The 22,831-nt window shown below is 43.1% G+C and overlaps 1 protein-coding gene and 1 long non-coding RNA gene across 19 annotated transcripts in view; one reads left to right on the top strand and one right to left on the bottom strand.

The window, feature by feature from the left end:
• DYNC2H1 (dynein cytoplasmic 2 heavy chain 1) overlaps nt 1-22,831 on the top strand; it is a 353,260-nt gene that overhangs the window by 321,068 nt on the left and 9,361 nt on the right. For 3 of the 13 annotated variants that reach the window (XM_023239048.2, XM_023239052.2, XM_023239053.2), the window contains one exon: nt 21,296-22,068. The exons of 9 other annotated variants lie outside the window; for them this stretch is intronic. In XM_023239048.2, the coding sequence (XP_023094816.2) occupies nt 21,296-21,454 (159 nt within the window). In that variant the 3' untranslated portion in view covers nt 21,455-22,068. Of the gene's footprint in view, nt 1-1,578; nt 2,024-21,295; nt 22,069-22,831 lie in introns of those variants that run through there. One more of the 13 variants, XM_045038207.1, reaches the window with a different exon arrangement.
• On the bottom strand, nt 2,185-21,016 carry LOC123380308. 6 transcript variants are annotated; one of them, XR_006585852.1, is made up of 6 exons: nt 20,217-21,016; nt 18,945-19,036; nt 17,842-17,970; nt 15,031-15,137; nt 6,740-6,827; nt 2,185-4,915 (listed from the first exon to the last, which is right to left on the bottom strand). It is a non-coding gene; the product is annotated as an uncharacterized LOC123380308 (long non-coding RNA). The 6 variants fall into 6 exon arrangements; XR_006585856.1 differs by lacking the exon at nt 17,842-17,970; XR_006585854.1 differs by having other exon boundaries at nt 18,945-21,016.

Below are 22,831 nucleotides of genomic sequence, written 5' to 3' on the forward strand. Positions count from 1 at the left end.
TTACCTTTTGTCACTTAGACTGTATCGTGCACCTCCCATGTGGCCTGCAGATTTCTGTTGAAAAGCCAGCTGATAGCCTTATGGGGTTTCCCTGTCTGTAACGAGTTGCTGCTCTTGTGCTCCTTTAGAAATTCTCTCTTTATATCTAATAGTCAATATTTTAATTGTTGTGTTTCATGATGTGGACCTCCATGGGTTCATCTTGTTTGGAACTTTCTGGGCTTCCTGAACATGGATGTCTGTTTCCTTTCCCAGGTTAGGGAAATTTCTACCTACTACTCAGATCAGTTTTCTGTTCCTTTCCCTGTCTTCTCCTCTGGGACTCCTGTAATACACGTGCTGTCCAAGAGATCCCTTACTTCATCCTCATTTTGCTGTGCAGCTTGGGTGTTTCCATCACCCTGTCTTCCAAACAGCTGATGCATTATTCTACATCCTCTAATCTTTTGATTCCCTCTGTAGTTTCATTTCAGTTATTGTGTTCTCCCTTTCTGACTGGTTCTTTTTCATATTTTCTCTTTGTTGAAGTTCTCCTGGAGTCCATTTCCTCTCCTCTTTGACCATTGCTTTCACCTCTATTGGTCACCATGCTTACCTTCACTCCATGTAGTCCTTCTCTGAGGTTTTCTCTTGTTTTTTCATTCAGAGCATATTCTTCTGTTTCCTCATTTTACTTGACTGCGTGTGTTCCGGCAATTAGGCAGACAGCTATTTCTACTCAGAGTGAACGGTCTGTGTGTGCTCATCCCCTGGGTAGACTCTGTGTGACTGGGGCCGGGGCTTCCCTCGTGGAACGGCCACTGCTAATGTGGCCAAAGGCTGGGCCCGTCCCAGCACTGTTCACACGGAGGGCGCCCTGGCAGGACAGCTGGAGTGTCACCGGGCAGTCTATACCAGTGCATGCCCTGACACATCATCTGGAGCTGAAGCGGTGCAGGCCTGGGGTGTGTCACCATGGGGCCACAGCTGGGGCTGTAGTGAGTGCTGACAAGGGGTGTCCCAGTGTGTGTCAGACAGGGGCTGGTGTGGGCTGGCATCCCAGGGCTCACTGAGGCACCCCCACTGTTCCCGTCTCCTCGAGCAGGGTGGAGGGAAACGAAATCAGTCATGATCACCAGCCTCTCCCTCCCAGAGAGAGTTCCAGAAGCTTCCCCCACCCCCCAATTCAGCAGACGTCGTCGTAAGGGCTGGATCTTTTATATTCTGGTTGCTCTTTTAAACTGTAGCTTTTTCTCTATGAGCTGGGAGAGGCTAGGGGCCCGGGGCTCACTGGGCAGCGCCCGGCCATGGCACCAGACCTTGGCCTCGCTGTGCCATCAAGGTGGAGGGAAACATAAACCATGGGATTTCCCAGCCCCTTGACCGGCAGAGAGTGCCAGCAGGTGTCTCCGGATCAGCGGGGTTCTAGGCCTGATTTCCTTATAGTTCAGTTGTCTATTAATCATGGCTTTTCTGTGCAGGGGCGTTTGCTTGCCGTCTCTCAGGACTGTCCCTCCCCTGCAGTTCCATCATGTAGGAGGACATGTCCTCTGTTACCTGGTTCCCCCTCCCTTTTGTCTGTGTCCCTGTCCTGCACAGCCAGCTGCTTCTTCAGGATGAGCCGCTCTGCAGACAGCTGAGGGGTCCGGTCCAGGGTGGAGTGGAGTTTATTCAGGACCCTTCCCAAGATGGAAGAAAATGGTCTTGACAAAGACTTAACAATCCCCACTTTAAACCCTCAATTATTAAAAGAACTTTTGACAGTGGAACTTGGGAGATACTTGCACTTAAAACACTACATAGTTGTAGATGAAGCATGCAACTTTTACTTAATAAAATTTTAAAATACGAGTATATGTGAGTACACTTTAAAGTTTTAATGCTGCATGTAATGACTAAAAACTATTTCATATACTGCTTACCTCAGGAAAATATGTTTTGTCGTTGAGTTGTAGTGCATTGAAGTTTCCAGTAATTAGAATTCTCTTTATTAAAAAAAAAAAGCATCAGAATATTTAAGAAATGAACCCGTAGTAATAATTAATTATCAGTCATTGCTGAGAGAGCTAACAGAGCACCCTCTGGCCTAAAAGAGCATACGTTTTTGTAAAATACTTACTTTTTCTCCCACATCAGCTTCATTTCCCCTAGGATTTGAGTGATTTATCATATAGAAAGGGAGTGGTTAATATTTATTTCAGTCTATTAATTCTGGTAAGAAATTTATTTCAAAAAGTGGTATGTTACAGATTACACAGGTATGTGAACAAAACTGAAAGTTATATACAAAAGATTGGAAGTTGCTAAGGGTTTTTAACCATAACATGTAAAGTTGTACATAATCACAGAGATTAATTCAAATGGATCCAGATGAAGTGTGAATTCTCTGGAAGACAAAATTAAATGCCATCTAATCACCTAGATCGAGAAAAAAGTAGAACATGTATAAGCCACAGTGATAGCCAAGCAGCCACACAGCCAGGTAGAGCATGGAGAAACACTGGGTAGTTGTAAATGCAGAAGAAAATGACCTCGAACAACAGTCACATAATTGGCCACAAACTGAATGCAAATCAAGAACATGGTGTTGTTGGGGACAGTGCCCGTCTGTCGCTGGGCTGGACGGAGACAGTGTGGGTCTGTTGTTGGGCTGTATGAAAAGCAACGTGACATTACAGTACTGAACATTTATCACTCCATAATATTTTATCATTTCTATCCAATTCTATTTACCAGATTTTAAAAATCAGGATTGAAATAGAGAGCTAAAAATAATTTATTGAGAAAAATAGCCCATGTACAGAGAGGTAAAACGAATTCAGATATTTAGCCAGTAAAAGAAATGGCTCAAAGATAATATGGATTTTTTTTACTTTTCTGAAAGGGATTTCCTTCTCAATGGAAGGCTAACCCCCTTTCCCTTCCTTTATGCTGACCTCCTTCCTTCTGTATAAACGTAACCATGGTCTTGTAGAAGGTGAGGCACCCTGCCGCAGGCTTCACTGCAGTGTTGGCTGCCTCACCTCCCCAGCTGATGAGCCGGGCCGTTTGGGCCAACTTACCTGACCTCACTGACCCCAGTTTTCTCATTTGAGATTGCAGACCATGATGCTCCTACAGCACCATGTTGAAGGTTAAGTAAGTTCTTGTGCGTCTGAAGCATATACCTAGCCCTGTGCCTCACACGTCATAAGTCTCATTTATCATGATGCTACTGTGTTGGAAGGTTTTTACGATAGTGTGATAACAATTACATTCCTGCGTACCGTGTATCATCCTGAACACTGGGCTTCCACAGACAAGCCGGATTTTTCCGTCAAGTCGGAAACCAACTTGGGTCGAGTTGGCAGGCAAACAGCTCCCGTCCAGAGTCTTAAGTACAGTTATGGAGGTTTACATAAACTGGTAGCTGAGAGAGGCCTCACATGTGTAACAGGTACGCAGATGAAGCAAAGTCACGAAAGGAGGAGGCAGCTTCTCTCACAGCCGTAGGCACAGTGGGAGTAACGAGAGTTCCAGGAAATACAAGAAGGTGGAGGCAAGGCGTTTCAGATAGAAGGGGCGGCACATGCGAATGCGAATGCGAGTCGGTAGGGTCTGAAGGAAGGTACGGCCTCCTGGGAACTGCAGGTGCATCGTCTGGGATGCACGGGGCCTATCAGAGACGGGAGCAGATGTAGTTAGAAAGGTCGGCCAAGATGGGGTCTAAGTTGGCGGCAGAGGAAGACCCTGAACTCATGTCCTCCCAGACACACCGCGTGTATTCCTCTTATGAAGCAGTTCCTACTGACGGAGCCCGCGGGCCGACTGGACATCTCTGCACAGCCACGTTGTACGGGGATCGCACAGACAATGGTGCACAGACCGCGAGGAGAACAGCAAGAGAGACGGGATCAGGGAACCGCAGCAGCGAGGGATGGCGCCAAGAGACTGCGGGCACAGCCATCCGTCCCGGGGCACAGGACAACAACAACAAGGATAGCAAAGATCCAGCCCGAGATCCCTGCCTGCATGCTCGGGGCTGGAGGCCCGGGCAGCACCACGGCACACCTTGCCAGTCCGCCTTCATAGCACATTTGGAGATGGGGTCCAAGCGCTGTGGCTAGCCTGCTTCAGCATGCTGCGGGTCCCAGCCCACACCTTTCTCAGGAGTCACGCCCCGGTGGCGGCCCCGGAGACGGCCCCGTCCAGCACTTGCTGCAGCTCCCACCACTGCCCCCAAGGTGACACAGGTGCATAGTACGTACCCCAGAACGCTTCCCAGCGCTCACGGGGACTCCTGCCCCACATAGCCCTCTGAGACCTTGTGGGTCATATCTGCCGAAGCTCCTGAGGCCCCATCCAGGTGCCCCTGCCCCTGCCTTTTGGTTCCAGCTGCCCTCCAGGACACCCCCAGTACGAAGCACCATAAAACACCCAGCCCACACCCCAGGTGATGGCAGTCACCTGTCAGGGTGTCCCCTGTGGGGAGCCCCTGGGACAGCCCAGCCTGTGCCAGCTTCAGATCCACTTGCCACGTCAGAGTAGCCCTGAGCAGAGCGCCCTGCCATCCCAGCTCACTACCAGCACAGTTTTTCTGACCTGGTGGGGTGCCCCTTATCCAGAGCACCCTGGGGCCCCCTGGCCCACCCTCCACTGTGCCGTCCACGGCCTTGTCAGGAGGCCCCTGCAGCCACGCTCAGAGTGCCCCAGGGCCCCAGCCCACGGCTTAAGTCAGCAGGCACACGGTCTACACGGCACGACCACCGAAGACCACTCTTTGAGGTTCAAGTAGCTGGTGCACCCAGTTTACAGAAACACACAAAGTCCAGCACAGCGTGCAGAGTGTTGCTCCAACCCAAAGAACAAGATGTGACCCCAGCTAGAACCGAATGACATTGAGGCAAGCAACACACCTGATACATAATGGAAGATCGCAGGGACAATATCAGCAAACCTAGAAAAGGTATTTAAAACCAGTCAGAACTGAAGACTGTGATATCGGAAGGATAAATACACTAGAGTGAATCAACACAGGATGCAGAAGAACAGATTGGTGATCTGGAAGACAGGGCCATGGAAAGCACCCAAGCTGGACAGTAAAAAGTAAAAACAATTTTTAAAAATGAGGATAGCGGGGGATCCCTGATTAGCTCGGTTGGTTAAGTGTCGGACTTTGGCTCAGGTCATGATCTCACAGTTTGTGGGTTTGAGCCCGGTGTTGGGCTCTGTGCTGACAGCTCAGAGCCTGGAGCCTGCTTCGGATTCTGTGTCTCCCTCTCTCTCTCTGCCCCTCCCCTTGTGTTCTGTCTCTCTCAAAAATAAACATTTAAAAAATGAGGATAGGTTAAGGGGTATCTTGGACAACGTCAAACACACAAACAAACATCAACATTATAGGAATCCCAGAAGCAGAAGAGAGAAAGAGGCAGAAAGCTTATTTGAAGAAATTGTAGCTGAAAACTGACCTAACCTGGGGGAGGAAACAGACATCCAGGTTCAAGAAGCATAGAGAGTTCCAAACAAGATGAAACCACACCAGTTGGTCCACACCAATACTCAATTATTAAAATGGCAGAAAGTAGTGTTAAAGAAAAAATTTTAAAAACAGCAACAGAGAAGCAAAGTGTTACATCTCAGGGAAACTCCTTAAGGTTATCAGCTGACTTTTCAGCAAAAACTTTGAGGGCCAGATGACAGTGGCATGATATATTCAAAGTGATGAAAAGAAAAACCTACAACAAGGAATACCCAGCAAGTGTATAATTCAAAATTGGGTAAGGATTTCCCAGACAGAAGTTAAACAAGTTCATCACTATACATCATCACTATACATCATCACTATACAGCTGGCATTACAAAAAATGTTAAAGGGACTTCAAGTGGATGAGGAAAGGCTAGAATTAGAAATAAGAAAATTATGACTACAAAGATGTAAAATATGATAACTTATAAATAAAACATGGAGGATGGAGTCAAATAGAAGTTCTTTAAAAATATGTTCAAATTTAAATGACCATAAACTAAATCCAGAGTTGCTAAATACTCATGGCAACCACAAACCCAAAACCTATGATAGATAAACACAAATTTAAAGAAGCGAAGCATAATACTACAGAAGAAACCCATCCATCATTAAGAAATAGGGCAAAAGGAAAAGCAGATAATAGAGAACTACAAACAAACTAGTGAACAAAATGACAGTTGAATTCCTATCAATAATTACTTTAAGTGTAAATGGTCTAAATGCTCCAATCAGTAAACACAAGGTGACCTAACGGATAAAAATACAGGACCCACCTATATGCTGCCTACAAGAGACTCACTTGCAGACCTAGAGACACAGACTAAAAGTGAAAGATATAGCGTGCAAATAGAGTGGAGGGGGGAAAAAAGCCAGGGTAACAATATTTACACAGACTGTAACAAGAGGGTCGCCTGGGTGACTCAGGTAGGGTTATAAGTTTGAGCCCCACTTTCGGGGTCAGTGCTGACAGCTCAGAGCCTGGCATCTGCTTTGGATTCTGTGTCTCCCTCTCTGCCCCTCCCCTGCTCGTGCTCTCTTTCAAAGTAAACATTTAAAAACATTGAAATATAAAACCGACTGTAACAAGAGACAAAGAAGGGCATCACGTAATGGTAAAGGGGTCAGTCCATCAAGATTATGTAACAATTGTATTTATGCATCCAACATTGGAGCACCTAAATACATAAAACAAACATTAACAGAGAGACATTGATAGTAATACAGTAATAGTAGGGGACTTTAACACCCACTTACATCAGTGGAGAGGTCATACTTGCAGAAAGTCAAGTGCATGATGAGCGCTGAGTCATGTATGGAATTGTTGAATCACAATATTGTACACCTGAAATTAGTATAACACAGTTTGTTAACTGTACTGGAATTGAAATAAAGAATAATAATGATAAAATTTTAAAAAATAAAACACAATTGTCCAAATTCTTTGGAACACAGGAAAAGCAGTTGTAAGATGGAAATACCTATGTATTCAGGCCTACGTCAAGAAACAAGAAAAATTTCAAATAAACAACCTAACCTTGAACCTAAAAGAGCTAGAAAAAGAAGAACAAACAAAACCCCAAAGCAGCATGAGGAAGGAAATAAAAAGATTAGAGCAGAAATAAGTGATATAGAAACTAAAAAAATTTAAAAAGTTCAACAAAATTGATAAACCTCTAGCCAGAGTCAGCAAAAGACCAAGAAATACAAGCAGTTGCCAGAAAATACTGTGAAAAATTATACACCAACAAATTGGAACTGAGAAGAGATAGATAAATCCCTGGAAACGTAGGAACTTACAAAACTGAACCAGGAAGAAACAGGAAATTTGAACAGACTAATTACCAGCAACGAAATGGAATCAGTAATCAAACTCCCAACAAACAAAAGTTGAGGGCCAGATGGCTTCCCAAGGCAATTCTACCAAACGTTTAAAGAAAAGTTAATACCTATTTTGGTCAAACTATTCAAAAAAAATAGAAAAGGATGGAAAATTTCCAAATTCATTCTACAAGGCCAGCATTACCCTGATAGCAAAACCAGATAAAGACTTCCCTAGAAAAGAGAACTATAGGCTAATGTCTCTGATCAATATGGTTGCAAATATTCTTAATAAAATACTAGCAAACCAAATTCAACAGTACACTAAAAAAAATAATTCACCACAGTGAAGTCAGATACATTTCCATAATGAAGGCAAGGGTGGTTTGTCATTTGCAAATCAGTCAACATGATACATCAGTAAGAGAAATGATAAAGAAAAACAGGCTTTTAGTAGTTGCAGAAAAAGCATTTGACAACTTCGATTCATGATAAAAGGCCTCAACCAAGTAGATTTAGAGGGAACCTATCTCCCTGTAATAAAGGCCATGTATGAAAAACTGACAGTGAACATCATACTAAATGGTGAAAACCTGAGAGCTTTTCCCAAGACAAGGTTGTCCACTCTCACCACTTTTATACAACATAGTACTGGAAGTCCTAGATGCAGCAGTGAGACAACAAAAATCAAAGTCATCCTAATCAGTGAGGAAGAAGTCAAACTTTCATCATTTGCAGGTCGTGACATGATGTCATAGGGATAACTGTAAACAGTCCACCCAAAAACTACTTAGAACTGATAAATGAATTCAGTAAAGTCGCAGAATACAAATCAATATACAGAAATCCGTCGCATTGCATCAGGGAAATGCAAATCAAAACCACAATGAGATATGACTTCCTACCTTGTCAGAATGGCTAAAATCGACAACACAAGATTCGCAAGGGTGTGGAGAAAAAGTAACCTTTGTTCAGTGTTGGTGGGAATGCAAACTGGTGCAGCCACTGTGGAAAACAGTATGAGGTTCCTCAAAAAGTTAAAAGAGAAAGAACTACTGTACAATCCTGTAATCACACTGAGTATTTACCAAAAAATGCAAAAACTAATTCAAAGGGATACATACATTCCTCTGTTTATAGCATCATTATTTATAACAGGCAAATTATGGAAGCAGCCCAAGTGTCCATGGATAGATGAATGAATAAAGAAGATGCAGGGTGTTTGTGTGGGGGGGGGGGGGGGGGCGGGGGGTGCCATTGAATATTACTCAGCCATAAAAAAGAATTCTTGCCATTTTCAACAACATGGATGGAGCTAGAGAGCATTATGGTAAGTGAAATAAGCCAGAGAAAGACAAATTGGATATGATTTCACTCATGTGGAATTAAGAAACAAACGAGCAAAGGTATTTAAAAAAGGAGGAGACAAGCCAGGAAACAGGCTCTATATTAACTCTCAGGAACACACTGAAGGTTCCTGCGGGTCAGGAAAGGGTATTGGTGGGGGGGGATGGGGAAACAGGTAACAGGGATTAAGGAGTGCACCTGCTGTGAGGAGCACTGGGTGATGTATGGAATTGTTCAATCATTACATTGTACACCTGAAACTAATATAACACTGTATGTTTACTATATTGGAATTAAAATTTTAAAAAGAATTCCTTTGCATTTCTGTACACTGATAATGAAGCAGCCGAAAGCAAAAATAAGAAACCGATCCTGTTTACAATTGCAGCCCATAATAAAATAACTAAGAATAAACATAACCCAAGAGGTAGAAAACTTACACTCTGAAAGCATCAAACATTGATGAAAGAAATTGAAGACAACACAAAACAACCAACACAGTCCATGCGCATGGGTGGAAAGAGCAAATGTTGTTAAAATGTGTGTACTGTCCAAAGCAATTTACACATTTAATGCAATCCTTAACAACATATCAACAACATTTTTCATGGAACTAGAATAAACAATCCTAAAATACGTATAAAACCAGAAAACAAAAAAGCCAAACAATCTGAAAAAGAAAAACAAAACTGGAGGTATCACAGTTCCAGACCTAATGGTATGTTGCAAAACTATAGTAATCAAAACCATATGGTCCTGTCACAACAATAGACATATTGATCAGTGGCACAGAATAGCAGGCCCCAAAGTAAAACCACATTTACATGGTCAGTTAATTTATGACAAAGGAGCCAAGAGTATGCAACGGGAAGAAATCTCTTCAACAAATGGTGTTGGAAAACTGGACAGCAAGATGCAAAAGAATGAAAGTGGACCATTGTCTTACACCGTACACAAAAATAAACTCAAAATGGGTTAAAGACATAAATGTGAGACAGGAAACCATGAAAATCATGGAAGAGAACACAGGCAGCAATTTTCCTGACATAGGTCACTACAGTTACTTACTAGGTTTGTCTCTTGAGCCAAGGGAAACAAAAGCAAAAATAAAGTATTGGGACTACATCAAAATAAAAAGCTTCTTTCTGCACAACAAAGGAAACCACCAGCACAACTGAAAGACAGCCTACTGAATGGGAGAAGATATTTGCAAGTGACATATCCAATAAAGGGTTAGTATCCAAAATATATAAAGAACTTGTACCACTCAACACACACACACACACACACACACACACACACACAAAATCCAATTTAAAAACGGGCAGAAAACATAACAGACATTTCTCCAAAGGAGACATACAGATGACCAACAGACATTTGAAAAGATGTTCACCATCACTCATCATCAGGAAAATACAAATCAAAACCACCATCCAATATCTCTTCACATCTGTCAGAATGGCAAAAATAAAAAACACAAGAAAGAGCAAGTGGTGTTAAGGATATGGAGAAAAAGTCTTATGCCCTGCTGGCAGGAATGGAAGTTGATACAGCTACTGTGGAAGACAGTAAGGAAGTTCCTTAAAAATTTAAAAATAGAACTACTTTGGAATCTAGTAATTGCACTACTGGGTATTTACCCAAAGAATATGAAAACTCTCTAAGTGAAATAAGTCATACAGAGAAAGACAGATACCATATGTTTTCACTCCTGTGTGGATCATGAGAAACTTAACAGAAGACCATGGGGGCGGGGAAGGAAAAAAAAAAAAAAGAAAACTCTAATGCAAAAAGATACATGCACCCCAGTGTTGTCTACAGTAGCCAAGATACGGAAGCAATGCAAATGTCCATCGATAGGTGACTGGATAAAGACGTGGAGTACACACACACACTGGAATATTACTCACCAGTAAAAATGAACAAAATCCTGCCATTTGCAAGGACACGGATGGAACATGAGAATACAGTACTTAAAGTGAAATAAGCAAGTCAGAGAAGGACAAACCATATGATCTCATTCATATGTAGAATTTAAGAAACAAAACAAATGAACAAAGAAAAAAAAGAGAAAAACCAAAAAACATTCTTAAATATAGAGAACAAACTGGCACTTAATAGAAGGAAGGTCAGTGCAGGAATGGGTGAGACAGGTCACAGGGAGTTAGATTACACTTATCTTGATGAGCACTGAGTAACAAGTAATATATAGAACTGTGGAATCACTATACTGTTTATTTGAAACTTATGTAACACTCTAGGTTGACTATGCTGCAATTAAAATAAAAATAAATAAATTTAAAAAGAAAATTCCATTTATAATTGCACCAAAAATAATAAAATACATAGGAATAAACTTAAATAAGGAGGTGAAAGACCTATAGTCTACAAACTATATAACATTAAGTAAATCGAAGATGACACAATTTGAAACATATTCCATTCCTAATGTGTAAAATGTGTAAAAGTATTGTTAAATGTGCATCTTACTGAAAGGATTCAATACAGACCTTATTAAAATACCAACATTTTTCACCTATCTAGAATAAAAAATACTAAAATTTGTGTGGAACCACAGCAGACTCCGAACGGCTGAAGCTCTGTCGAGAAAGAACAAGTCTGGAGGCATCACAATCCCAGATTTCAAAGTATAATATGAATCTTTAGTAATCACAACAATATGGTACCGGCCCCAAAATAGACACATAGATCAATGGAACAGATTAGAGAACCAGAAATAAACCTGTGCTTATACGGTCAGGGAATAGACAACAAGAGAAGCAGTAATGCATAATGTGGCAAAAACATCTCTTCAACAAATGGTGCTGGGAAAATGGGACAGCGACATGCAGAAGAATGAACCTGGACCACCTTCTTACACCGCACACAAAAATAAACTCAAAACGGATCAAAGACCTAAATGTGAGACAAACCGTAAAACTCCTAGCAGCAAATAAAGGCAGTAATTTCTTTGACATCAGCTGTTGAAACATTTTTCTAGATATGTCTTATGAGGCTAGGAAAACAAAAGCAAATTAGGCCAGAAATAAAAAGCTTTGGCACGGTGAAAGAAACCTCTACCAAATGAAAAGGTGGTCTACTAAATGATACATCCAATAAGTATATGAAGAATATATGAAGAATTTATTCAATTCCAGAGCAAAAGAAACAAATAATCCCATTGAAGATGGGCAGAAGACATGAACAGACATTTCTCCAGACATCCAGATGGCCAACAGACATCCCATGAAAAGATGCTCAACATCACCCACCCTCAGGGAAATGCAAATCGACACTATGAAGAGGTGTCACCTCATACCTGTCAGGATGGCTAAAGCCAACAACACACAAAATAACACATGGTGGCAAGGATGTGGAGAAGTTGTTAGTCTCAAGCACTGCTGGTAGGAATGTAAGTTGATGCAGTCACTGTGGAAGACAGTATGGGCTTCCTGAAAATAGTAAGAATGGAACTACCCTACGATCCAGTAATTCATCTACTGGGTATGAAAACACGAATTCAAAAAAGGTGCCTGCACCCCTATGTTCATTGCAGCATTATGTACAACAGCCAAGATAATGGATGTAACCAAGCGTTCATCCACTGACAAATAAATAGAGAAGATGTGTATGGTATACAACGGAGTATTAGTCATAAAAAAGAATGACATCTTGCCATTTGTGACAACATGGATGGACCTATAGGGTATAATGCTAATTTCAAGAAGAGAAAGACAAAGGCCATATGATTTCACATCTATGAGGAATCTAAAAAATAAAAGACACACGTAAATACAAAACAGAAACAGACCCAAAACTACAGAGAACAAACAGGGCTGTCAGAGGGCAGGGCCGGGGGGGGGGGGTGGAGGGAGGGGGAGGTGCAGGCTTGCAGTTATTGGATAAATACATCACGGGAATGACAGGCACAGCACAGGGAATGTAGTCAGCAGAGTTTGCATGGGGACAAAGGCAGCGACACTGTGGTGACCCACTGGAACGTATAGACTTGTCCAATCACATGCTGTACCCCTGACACTGATGGAACACGGCCTATCAGCTTCACTTCACTAAAAAATGAAGGAAGGCCGAGACCACATATGACAAGGCATATAACCACGCCCGGGGTTCACAGCACGTATAGCCAGCAGGGTTTAGAACAGGACTGTGGTAAGGTGTGACGCAAGTCAGTCTGGCTCTAAGAGGATGGATGTGGTCACAGCATGGAACACACGACCCCTTTCATCACAGGCCTGCGGGTCTGGTCAGTTAGCAGTTTTCCTGGTTGGCTGGTGAAGTAACTGGCCATCCGGTGAATTAAGTGATTGTTCATGAGCCCTACAATGGGAGTGCTAGTGTCAACTATAACAATTAGCATTTATTCGTACTGATTACGTGCCAGGCACATATGTGTGAAATACAGAATATGTAGGCCTTCCAAGAAAGTCTGAGATAGGATTTTCATCTCCATTGCAAGCCAAATGGAAGCTTCAAAGATTGTGCATTGTGACCTGGAGAGCATGCTAGGCCATCAGGCAGTTAACGTTCAACCCGGGGTGCTGTCTACTTCTCGGGCCCAGGCCCAGACTGCTGAGCGGCGTGAGCCCGCACGGCCCCGCTGTGCAGCTCATGGCCATTGGACCTGTGCGTGATTTTTCCGTGGTTACTATGGCCGACAACTGAGTACAGTAGTCATGATGTGAGAAAATTGTATCAAGTTCAGATCTCAATATCCACGAATAAAATCTAGGGGGAGACATCCCTGCCTGCTGACATGGATCTCATCTGCTCTCAGACAAAAGCAGACTTGAGGAGCTGCATCAGAAACCACAGGACTCAAACTCTCCAACTTCTGTTTGACAGAAGCAATACTTTGTCGAAGAAAAAAAATTTTAGGGCAGCTGTAGATGTTTTAAAATGTTTTACAGAATTTAGGGGGGAAAGAACATTAACATTTAGTGCATTTTTACTAGGAGAGAAGGAGCCAGCATAAAATGAAAGGAAGCATCACATCAATTTACATAAGCCAGTAAAAAAATTTACTTTTTCTTTCATTTACTCTTAAAGTTACTCTATGGCAGGGGTGCCTGGGTGGCTCAGTCAGTTCCGTGTCCGACTTCAGCTCAGTTCATGATTTTGCGGTTCGTGAGTTCGAGCCCCACATTGGGCTCTGTGCTAATAACTCGGAGCCTGGAGCCTGCTTCGGATTCTGTGTCTCCCTCTCTCTCTGCCCCTCCTCCACTCACACTCTCTCTCTGTCTCTCAAAAATAAACAAACATTAAAAGAAATGTTTTTTAAAAGCTAGTTTATGGCAGAGATCTACAGTCCTCTAATAAACTCAGAGGAGATAAGCAGTTCAAAACTTTGGTGACTCTTCCTCTTTGGACCAGAAGAAGGTTCCTTCCCAGTTGTTTCCACCTTATCTGCCCCCTGACAGCCCTGGGTAGCTCCATTCCTGCAGGTGTGTGGCCAGCCCTGCTATGAAGCACACGGCCCCTCTGCTGTCTCTAGAACATTTTAGATTGCCAGAGTTTGTTATGTTCCAGCATGCGGTACCAGCTGAAGGGTAAGAGCAAGAGATTCTCCCGATTTTACTGGGGGAGGGGCTCTCCCATTCTTCTGTTAATAAAGGCAATGCACTTTGCCAATTAATGATAGAATTAGGAATTCTCAAGAGGAATTATAAATAACTAAAATACACATGAAGCTCTTTTCCTTGTTTTCCTATGCACATGATCTGTGTGCACTAAGGTGACGCTGTTCATTTACACACTCATGCACAATTTCATTTACACACTCGTTCACAATGCAGATTCTTAACATTGCTGCAGTTCTAGCTCAGGAGTTCGGGTTGAAATAATCTACATGCAAAGTGGGATTATCTGAGGGGGTTTTACCCGAAAAAATACTTGCTTTCTCTAAAGCATTTCCCAAAACTGTTGTATACGACGTTATTCCATGGTTCTCAAGAAACTCTATTCAGTGCAAATTTAATAAACACAGCGTTGTCTGCTTACCCTTGAAGATTCATTACATATTTGAGAATATCAGCAGATACTGCCACAGACAGTTCAACTTCAGAAACAGCTAAAACGGGATTCTGTGCACTGCTCACAAAAACAGTCTTTGTATTAGTTTTATCTGAAAATATTATCACCTTGTGTGTCAGTAGATGTATGCTCAAAGCTCTGTCTTGTATGCACCCTGGCTTAAAATAATAAATATTAATATATTTTCTATGTGATGTTTTTCTCTGTTAGGGACTTGCTGTGAAAACTGTATTATTAGCATTATATTATTGAAATATATGAAGAAAGTATTTCTCTGTCAAAGTACATTTTAGTCTTGACCAAACAGCATCTTTCATGGTACTCACTGCTGGCAAGTTGTCCGTTTCCTGTTTTGAAATATTGTTCTGAAGTTAGATCGCTAAATCGTGCCACTTTCATGTACATTAACGCTGATTTTCTAGTATCTTCTTTTCTAAAAAAAAAAAAAAAATATGTTTTAGAATAAGTTAGTTGGGTTTATGCATCAACTGATGAGAAATATTATAAAACCCTGGTTCAGTGGGTAAAGGATGCAACTCTTGACCTCAGGGTTGGGGGTTTGAGCCCCACATTGGTCATGGAGATTACTTAAAAACAAAATATTTACAAAAAAAAAAAGAAAATATAATAAAACATATTAGCCAAATACTTAAAACCTAATCAACCTAGATCATTTAGTTTTCTGGTGTTTTCTCGTTTTGTTGTTTTCTTTGGTTTGTTGGCAAAGTTGTTTGCTCATATCTTCATTTGCCTTTTGTGAAACGAATTGTCTTCCTTCAGATACTGGCCTGCTGCCTGCTGTTCGTAACACTTGCACACTTCTGACTTACTCTCCGGAGCTCAGAAAGGAGTATGAAATCCAAATTTTAGCCTCATTATTGAACTGAAAAAGTGGACCAGATTCTATTTTAATAAAGTAGGATATATGAGGATATTAACCACTTTAAGAACAACATACAGGTTTTTAATTACTAAATTTTAGTCATGTCAAACTGCTTTGTGTTCATGGCCTGTAACATTGTAAGGCTTCCTAATGAGTCTTCTTGTTTGCATTCATTTGTTTGTTAATAGCACTCAGCGAGTTTATTAATAGTATTTAGTACAATTTTAGTTTCGTGCAAATGTTTCTTACCTAAGCTTGTCTGTTACTAGAAACATATTAAAGTGGGATTTGGGTCATAAGAATTTGATTCAGCTAAACGATATCGACGGGGCTTCTGTCTGCACAAGGTACTGTGCTAACAGCAGAAATGCCGAAGGACTTAGCTGTGCTCCTGTGACCTGAGAGCAAGTCCATTTCACTTCTTCACAGGTTCTAATGATTACCAGGAAAGAGAGGTTGAGAAATGACCGGCAAAGTTGTAGGAAGCAACAGTGGGCCTGGGTGAGACAGGTGACGGGGCTCAGGAAACGCTTGCCCTGATGAGCACTGAGAGCTGCTCACAGTCGTCGACTCCTATCGTGCACGGGAAGGAGAACACTGTGTGCCACATACACTTGAATAAAAAATGGCAGCAAACAAGTACGACAAAGAACTTAGGAGACAACAGTGCTGCTTTGCTTTGAAAACACGGTACAAGGGCGCCCGGTGGCTCTGTCGGTTACGTGTCCGACTCTTGAGTTCCCTTCGGGAGTCCTGATGTCATGGTTCATAAGTTTGAGTCCTACGTTGCTCTCTGTGCTGAGAGTGCGGAGACGGCTGGGGACTCTCTCTCTCTCCTTCTCTCTGCTCCTTCCCGTGTGTGTGCGCGCTTGCTCTTTCTCTCTCAATTAAAAAGAAAAAACAAAACACTGTAGGTTTTGGCAGCAAGATTTGTACCCCCACGTTACAACAAAAACCAAGCAAGAGTGGAAGGATTTGGAAATATATGCAAAAACTAGAAAATCGATAGTGAACATGCAAAATATCAACTGCATTACTGTTAAGTCCTAATTTAAAGACAAAATCACTTGGCATCACAGCTAAGAGGAAGGACTAGCATGGTGACGTTTCAGTATGCCGTTTCTATTTTCATGTCTCCCATCAAAGTGATGGCCAGCAAAGCAAGTGTCAGGTGACAGATAATTTAAGACCCTTCTGAGGTCTGTAAACAGGTATTCATAGATGTAGATCATTTCATCCCAAGAATATACAGTGTGTGTGTGCTCTCTGCTGAGGGATGTGACAGTACAGGCCTGCACTAGGTTACTACATTCAGGAGTGGCTACGGAGTCGTGAAAATTACAGAAAATTACAGCTTCTGGAACCTGAAGCTCTGCCATGGAAGCAGAATTGGAGAAGAGGGAAGAGCTTAGGCACCAGCTGATAATGGTGAAAATTCTTTCAGCTCCAAATCCTGTATTTTCTCTGAGGTGCAAGTGAGGATTCATTTTCTTCCTTAATCTTTGTGAGTTTAACATATCCCAGAGTAACATATTATTTTGATTTTCCAAAATACTCATTTTCCCAAAAGTTACAGTCTGTATGTTTGATGAATATAGTGTTTCCTAAGCTGAATTTTAAGCTTCAAAGATTATTTTTCTCTTTATTTGGCTATATACTAAAATGCTCAGGCTCTATAATTCTAAGCATGACATTAGCATATAAAATGCTGTTAAGTGAAATGGATAAAAACCGACAGAATCACCAATACAAAAAGAGAAAAATGAGATGCAGGGCAGATGGTCTCTTTATGTATCTGGGCAATGATTCTCCATAGAGAATGGGTTTTGTTCTGTGCAAATCAGGTTAAGATTTAGGCAAGTTACCAATGAATGAGCTTTCAAAGGGACGTAACTGATACAGATCAAGTACCAGAAGAGGCAGAGGTTGAGGCAGCATCTGTGTAAGGGGGGGTGGGGGGGGAGGGACATATTGGAAAAGATAATCAAAATTTCACATAATGCCCTCTTATCCTTAAAAATAGAGTGTGTGTTGTAAATTTTTCCAGGTAGGAAAAAGTATTTTTGTTTCTCTCTGTCCTAACACCATCCACGACATGTAGTAGAAGCTAAAAAGCTGTGTTTTTTTTTTTTTTTTTTTTTTGTCTGGTTCATCTGAGAATTGGTAGGGAGTAAAAAAAAAATGATTTGTATATGTAGCCCAAAGAATTAGAGATATGTGGATAAATGCTTTATATTTGAATTATTTCATGTACCGTTGAGTCCTTTCAATATCCTATTAGGTGGACAAGTACCCTTGATAAATAGAGAAACTGGTGCTCAGAGAGGCCAGGTACTCCAGAGCCCAAGGCCGATTCCTTTTCCATCGTCCGGTGTCTTCTCTTCTGAAAGTAACAAAAGAACACAGTGCCCTGGTGCCAGTGTTCATGTGGCAGACCTTTCTCCGGCTGTCTGTGGCTCCTTACCACGGTGCAGCCTCCCTGGGTTTCCCATTCTCCATGTGTCAAATTCTAGAATGAGTCCAGCTTTTCCCCTTAAGTCTAAGAAGTAATCATTAGTGGAATAAAATTGTATATCAACTCAAAAAGCACATTAATCCAAAATTGGAATTGGAAATTCCATGAACTCATGATATTTCTCTTTAGAAAATAGGTGCTTCTAAGCCCCCATCACAGAATAATCCTAGAGGGGGGTGAGAAGGCGTTCCCATGTCACAATCCCTGCTGCCACTTCCCATTAAAGGAATCTCAAGGATCCTCACAATCATGACTCATCGAATTTCTGAGACAGCAGATGTACAAGATGGGCTATCACCCACTGACATACCAGAAAGCAAGAAAGCTGAAGATGACCTGACACATAGCAAAAAACAAACAATAAATACTCAAGAGCCAATTTAAAGAACTCCCCCTGTGCAGAGATTGACAGTTTTAGTAGCAATGCGATAATAACGGCACCGATGGAAACCCACCAGGTATGCTGAAATCCACCAATTCGCCATAATACTTTTAAGGAAGGAGGAGGTCATTAATCACCTTTACAGCATACTAGGGAACAAATTTACTTGGAAAGCACATAAATAGAGGGAACTTAGGGGCATTTCTTCAGCCTTTTCTAAGTGAATGATGCCTCATGATGATCCAAAGATTGGTAATGGGAGTTTCTCCTTATACATCCCTGTCTGCCTAGAAGTGAAGAAGGGTTAGTGGAATTAGATTCCTGTTGTGTGATTCTGGTGTGATAGAATCTCGTGGCTCCTCATCTAAAGAGACCCAAATACTGCGTGCCTACTTGTGAAAGCATACAGTGCCACCTTTGCAGGGTTTGTGCAAAAAATTCAATCTGAATCCAAACTCACCTCCGGATCCAGTTCCCAGGAATCCAGGGAATGGAAGAACGTGATGCCATGGGAATGGAACCAACCAGGGTGTGGTTTCTTCAGCAAATAAACTTAGAGGAAAACAGGAGCAAAAACCTATAAATTTAGGAGAACTAAGAGACCTATCAACAAACTGCAGCATGTGGGCTTTATTTGAATTATGGTTCCAGCAACAACAAAAACTTAGAACTAGGTGGATAATGGAGAGAAGAGGACATTAAGGAAGTACTGTTGGGAGAGGATCTGAGATGGTGACATGGGAAAAGACCCTGACTCCCCTCCTTCACAGACACACATGGAGTCAACACTGATGCACCGGGCCAACCGAGCAACGTCTCTGCAGGACAGAGGATAGAAGGACCATGGAGAGAAGAGCAGGGGGGACTAAGCCCCGTCCCCACCGCCATCCACACCTGGAGGGCCGGCCCTGAGAGATGCTGAGCAGATTGGTCTACCCTGGGACACAGGAACGAGAGCCGTCATTTGATAGGGCAGCTATGGTTTAAAGGATCCAGGCCTGCAGTGTCTGCCTAATAGCAGGAGATGCGTGGACCTCTCTTGTGGATTGGGGGGAGGGGAGCTGGCTGGAGCCACTGTAACGTTCCCCTTCCACATTGACAGCGCAGATGGGCACAGGCTATGGGGGCCCTGGCTAGCCAGCTGCTGTAGCGAGTCCCAGATCCCCAGCCTCCACCAGCCCCAGCCGTCTCAAGATGGCCCTACCGTGGCACACAGCAGGACATGCTCTGACAACACCCATCATGGCTCCAGATGTCTTGCCAAGGTGACGCAGGTACCCACTTCAGCTCCTCCTGACTCAGCAGGCAACCCTTGTGTGAGACACCCTGGGGTTTTCCAGCCCCTTCCTGCTTCAGCAGCACCTGCCCTGCCAGGAGCCCCCAGCCAGGTTACCTTCAGCTCCCGCCGTCCCATCAGGGGGATACTGGTGAGAGATGCACCAGGACCCCAGGCTACAGTCCACCTCCACATAGTCCGGCAGAGCCATGCAGTCTACTGGGTACATGCAGTCTACCCACAGACCATGCCCACAGGGGCCTTTCTTTGAAGACTTCTAAAAGCTTTCCATGTAACCCATAGGAAGTCAGACAAAATGAGACGACAGAGGAATACATTTCAAATGAAAGAAGACATATCTGCAAGAAGAACTAAACAAATAATCACAAAGCTGGTGTGAAGGTTCAAAGAGCCAGTAAACTCAATCACATATAGAAAATGAGTTAAGGGACTCACAAAATAGATGAAACAGCGTGTGTCCTTTGGGAGTGCGCGTGAACTGGAGCGACCATCAAGCTGATACAGAACGCTCTCTGCATGTGTTGTTTCAACCCAGAATGTGGATCGTGTGACTCATCGATGAGACCCGGAAGATGAATGCGATGCCACCGCAGCCCCCTTCTCAGCTTCAGCGCCTGTCCCTGCACAGAATCCAGGTCCGGCCACGGTGCCACGTTCAGGTACCTTTTTCGTCTGGGCCCGTGGGGGTCCCCCTCTCAGCCTTGGCTCTCTGGTGACTTTCCCCCATGCCGGGCAGGAGGGCACGTTTGCCACAGGTGGACTTCTGGAGATGGTGGGCCTCAGGGCCACAGCAGCCCCACAGTGTGAGGGGCTCACCGTGACGCTTTCCAAGTGATGACGTCCCTTCATCATCTCGTTTCATGGCCGAGACCAGAGAGCCCAGATGGCAGTATGTTTAGGGAGTTCTCCATCTCACAGTCACCGGAGACCAAAATCTATAGTAAAAAGACGAAACACACACCAAGGAAGAACTCTAGCCTAACACTAAATAATGTCGTCAGTCCCGCAAGAGGACAGCCCTGGGGGCAACAGAGAATGACAAAAACAGCCAGCACACAATTAACAAAATGGCAGTAATCTGGGCCCCTGGGTGGCTGATTTGATTGAACGTCCAGTTCCCGATCGCATTTCAGGTCATGATCTCACATCACAGTTCATGCGTTCAAACCCTGCATCGGGCTCAGTGCCAACAACCTGGCCCCTGCTCGGGATTCTCCCCCGAGCCCACCCCCGCCTTCACCTCTGCCCCTCCCCTGCTCTCGCTCTCTCTCTGCCCCTCCCTCACTTACTACCCTTGCCCTGCTCATGCTGCTCTCTAAGTCAACTAATTTAAAAATAAAAGCACATTTGTAAATGATTGTTACAGCTGGATCATGGGGTTTATGATGTTAATGTTAAAACATTTCCTAATATATTAAATCTTATCGTTTGGGAGAGTTTTCTTTGCTTCTCTACTGCTCTGCTTCAAAACAGTATATTGCCATATTTTAAAACAAAGTCATTCTTTTTTGCAGGGTGCATACGGTCCCTATTCCCCTGATGAGTGCATATCTTTGCCTGTTTACACGAGTGCTGAGAGGGATCGTGTGGTGACCAACATTGACGTTCCGTGTGGGGGCAGCCCGGACCGGTGGATTCAGTGTGGAGCTGCTTTGTTTCTAAAAAATCAGTAGAGTCTAACGACAGTAAAAGCTGTATTAGCAAAAAAAAGAAACATTTGCTACTTTAAACTTTGAATAAATATGTGGCCAGTCTGCATTTAAGATGTTCAAAAAATTATCACATAGCTAAGTACCTTATGTTACTGATCTCCTTGGGTTGTGTAGTGGGTCATGACAGACCACGCAACTTTCAAGCGATAGTTTAATGGAGTTAATGTTAAATGGAGTATTCCCTTCATAACATTAAATATTTTTGTGAAGCAGTTCAGGTTTCCAGGGGCTCAAAAATTTATGTACGTAAGAGTTGAAAATGGTGTACTTAAGGAATCAGTAATTAATTCTTTGGCTGTTTTTTGTATCCTAATTTGTGTTAATAAAATAGAAGACCAGTTTTTCATTTAAACACTTAAAAATATATTCTATTTTAGTTAAAATACACAGCATCTCGGAGTAATCCAGAAGAAATGGGGCACGACGGCACAGAGGGCAGGAGGAAAATTTTATAAATGGACTAAACAATGAGAAGTTACAATTTCTCACGTATGTGGCCGTTTGCCAGCTGTTTCTATGAAACAGGAAAATTCTACAATGTCTGGAAGCTTAAATAAATATATTTTATGGTGTAATCTTTGAGTTTCTGAGTGATTTGAATTGAATTCAGAAATGTTAACTACTTTTAATTCTATCACCATGTGTATGGTCAGATCAGGAGAACAGCCCTAGGATGTCAACAGTGAGCTCACTCTAAAGGACGAAGGGAGACGAGGACTGTGAAGGTGGAAGCGCCACGGCTGTGGCTGGGCTGCAGGGAGCCCCCTGGCAGAGCCAAGCCCATGCGGTGGCGGGGCCTCCCAGAGCCTGGCTCCCACCTGCTGGAGGAGGTCTGCCCGCCTGGTGGGGCGGTGTCATCCAGGGGTTTCCGGTTTCCTGTGACTGCTGCAGCAGGGACCCTTTGGGCGAGCCCCCCTGGCGCCCCTAGAAGCACCCTCTCTAACAGAGAAGCAGGACGAGCCTTCCCACTCCTCCATGGTGTTGGAGATCCCAGCCAGCACAACACAGAGGTGAAGGGGCAAAGGCACCCGGAGGAAAGTGCATTTGGGGAGAAGACGGTGGGCCACAAGCACCTCCTGCCACCAGCCCTGCAAACACATGCACACAGAAATCAGTTTCAGGAGCAGAAACTGAACCTGCCTTAACGTGTTTCCAACCAAATGTTGTTCAGAGGTTTGATTTTTCTAAGGCTTTCTACTGTCCTTCCAGAAACAGGTGTGGGGATGGAAGTGAGAAAATGCAACAGACAGACCCCTGCAGTCACCCCCGATGGCTTCTCCCATTTGACCCGCATGAGCCTTTTTCAGTGTGGTCGGCATGACGTGTGGGCTCTGTTTC

Source organism: Felis catus, chromosome D1 (assembly GCF_018350175.1).
Source record: "Felis catus isolate Fca126 chromosome D1, F.catus_Fca126_mat1.0, whole genome shotgun sequence".
Lineage (NCBI taxonomy): Eukaryota > Metazoa > Chordata > Mammalia > Carnivora > Felidae > Felis > Felis catus.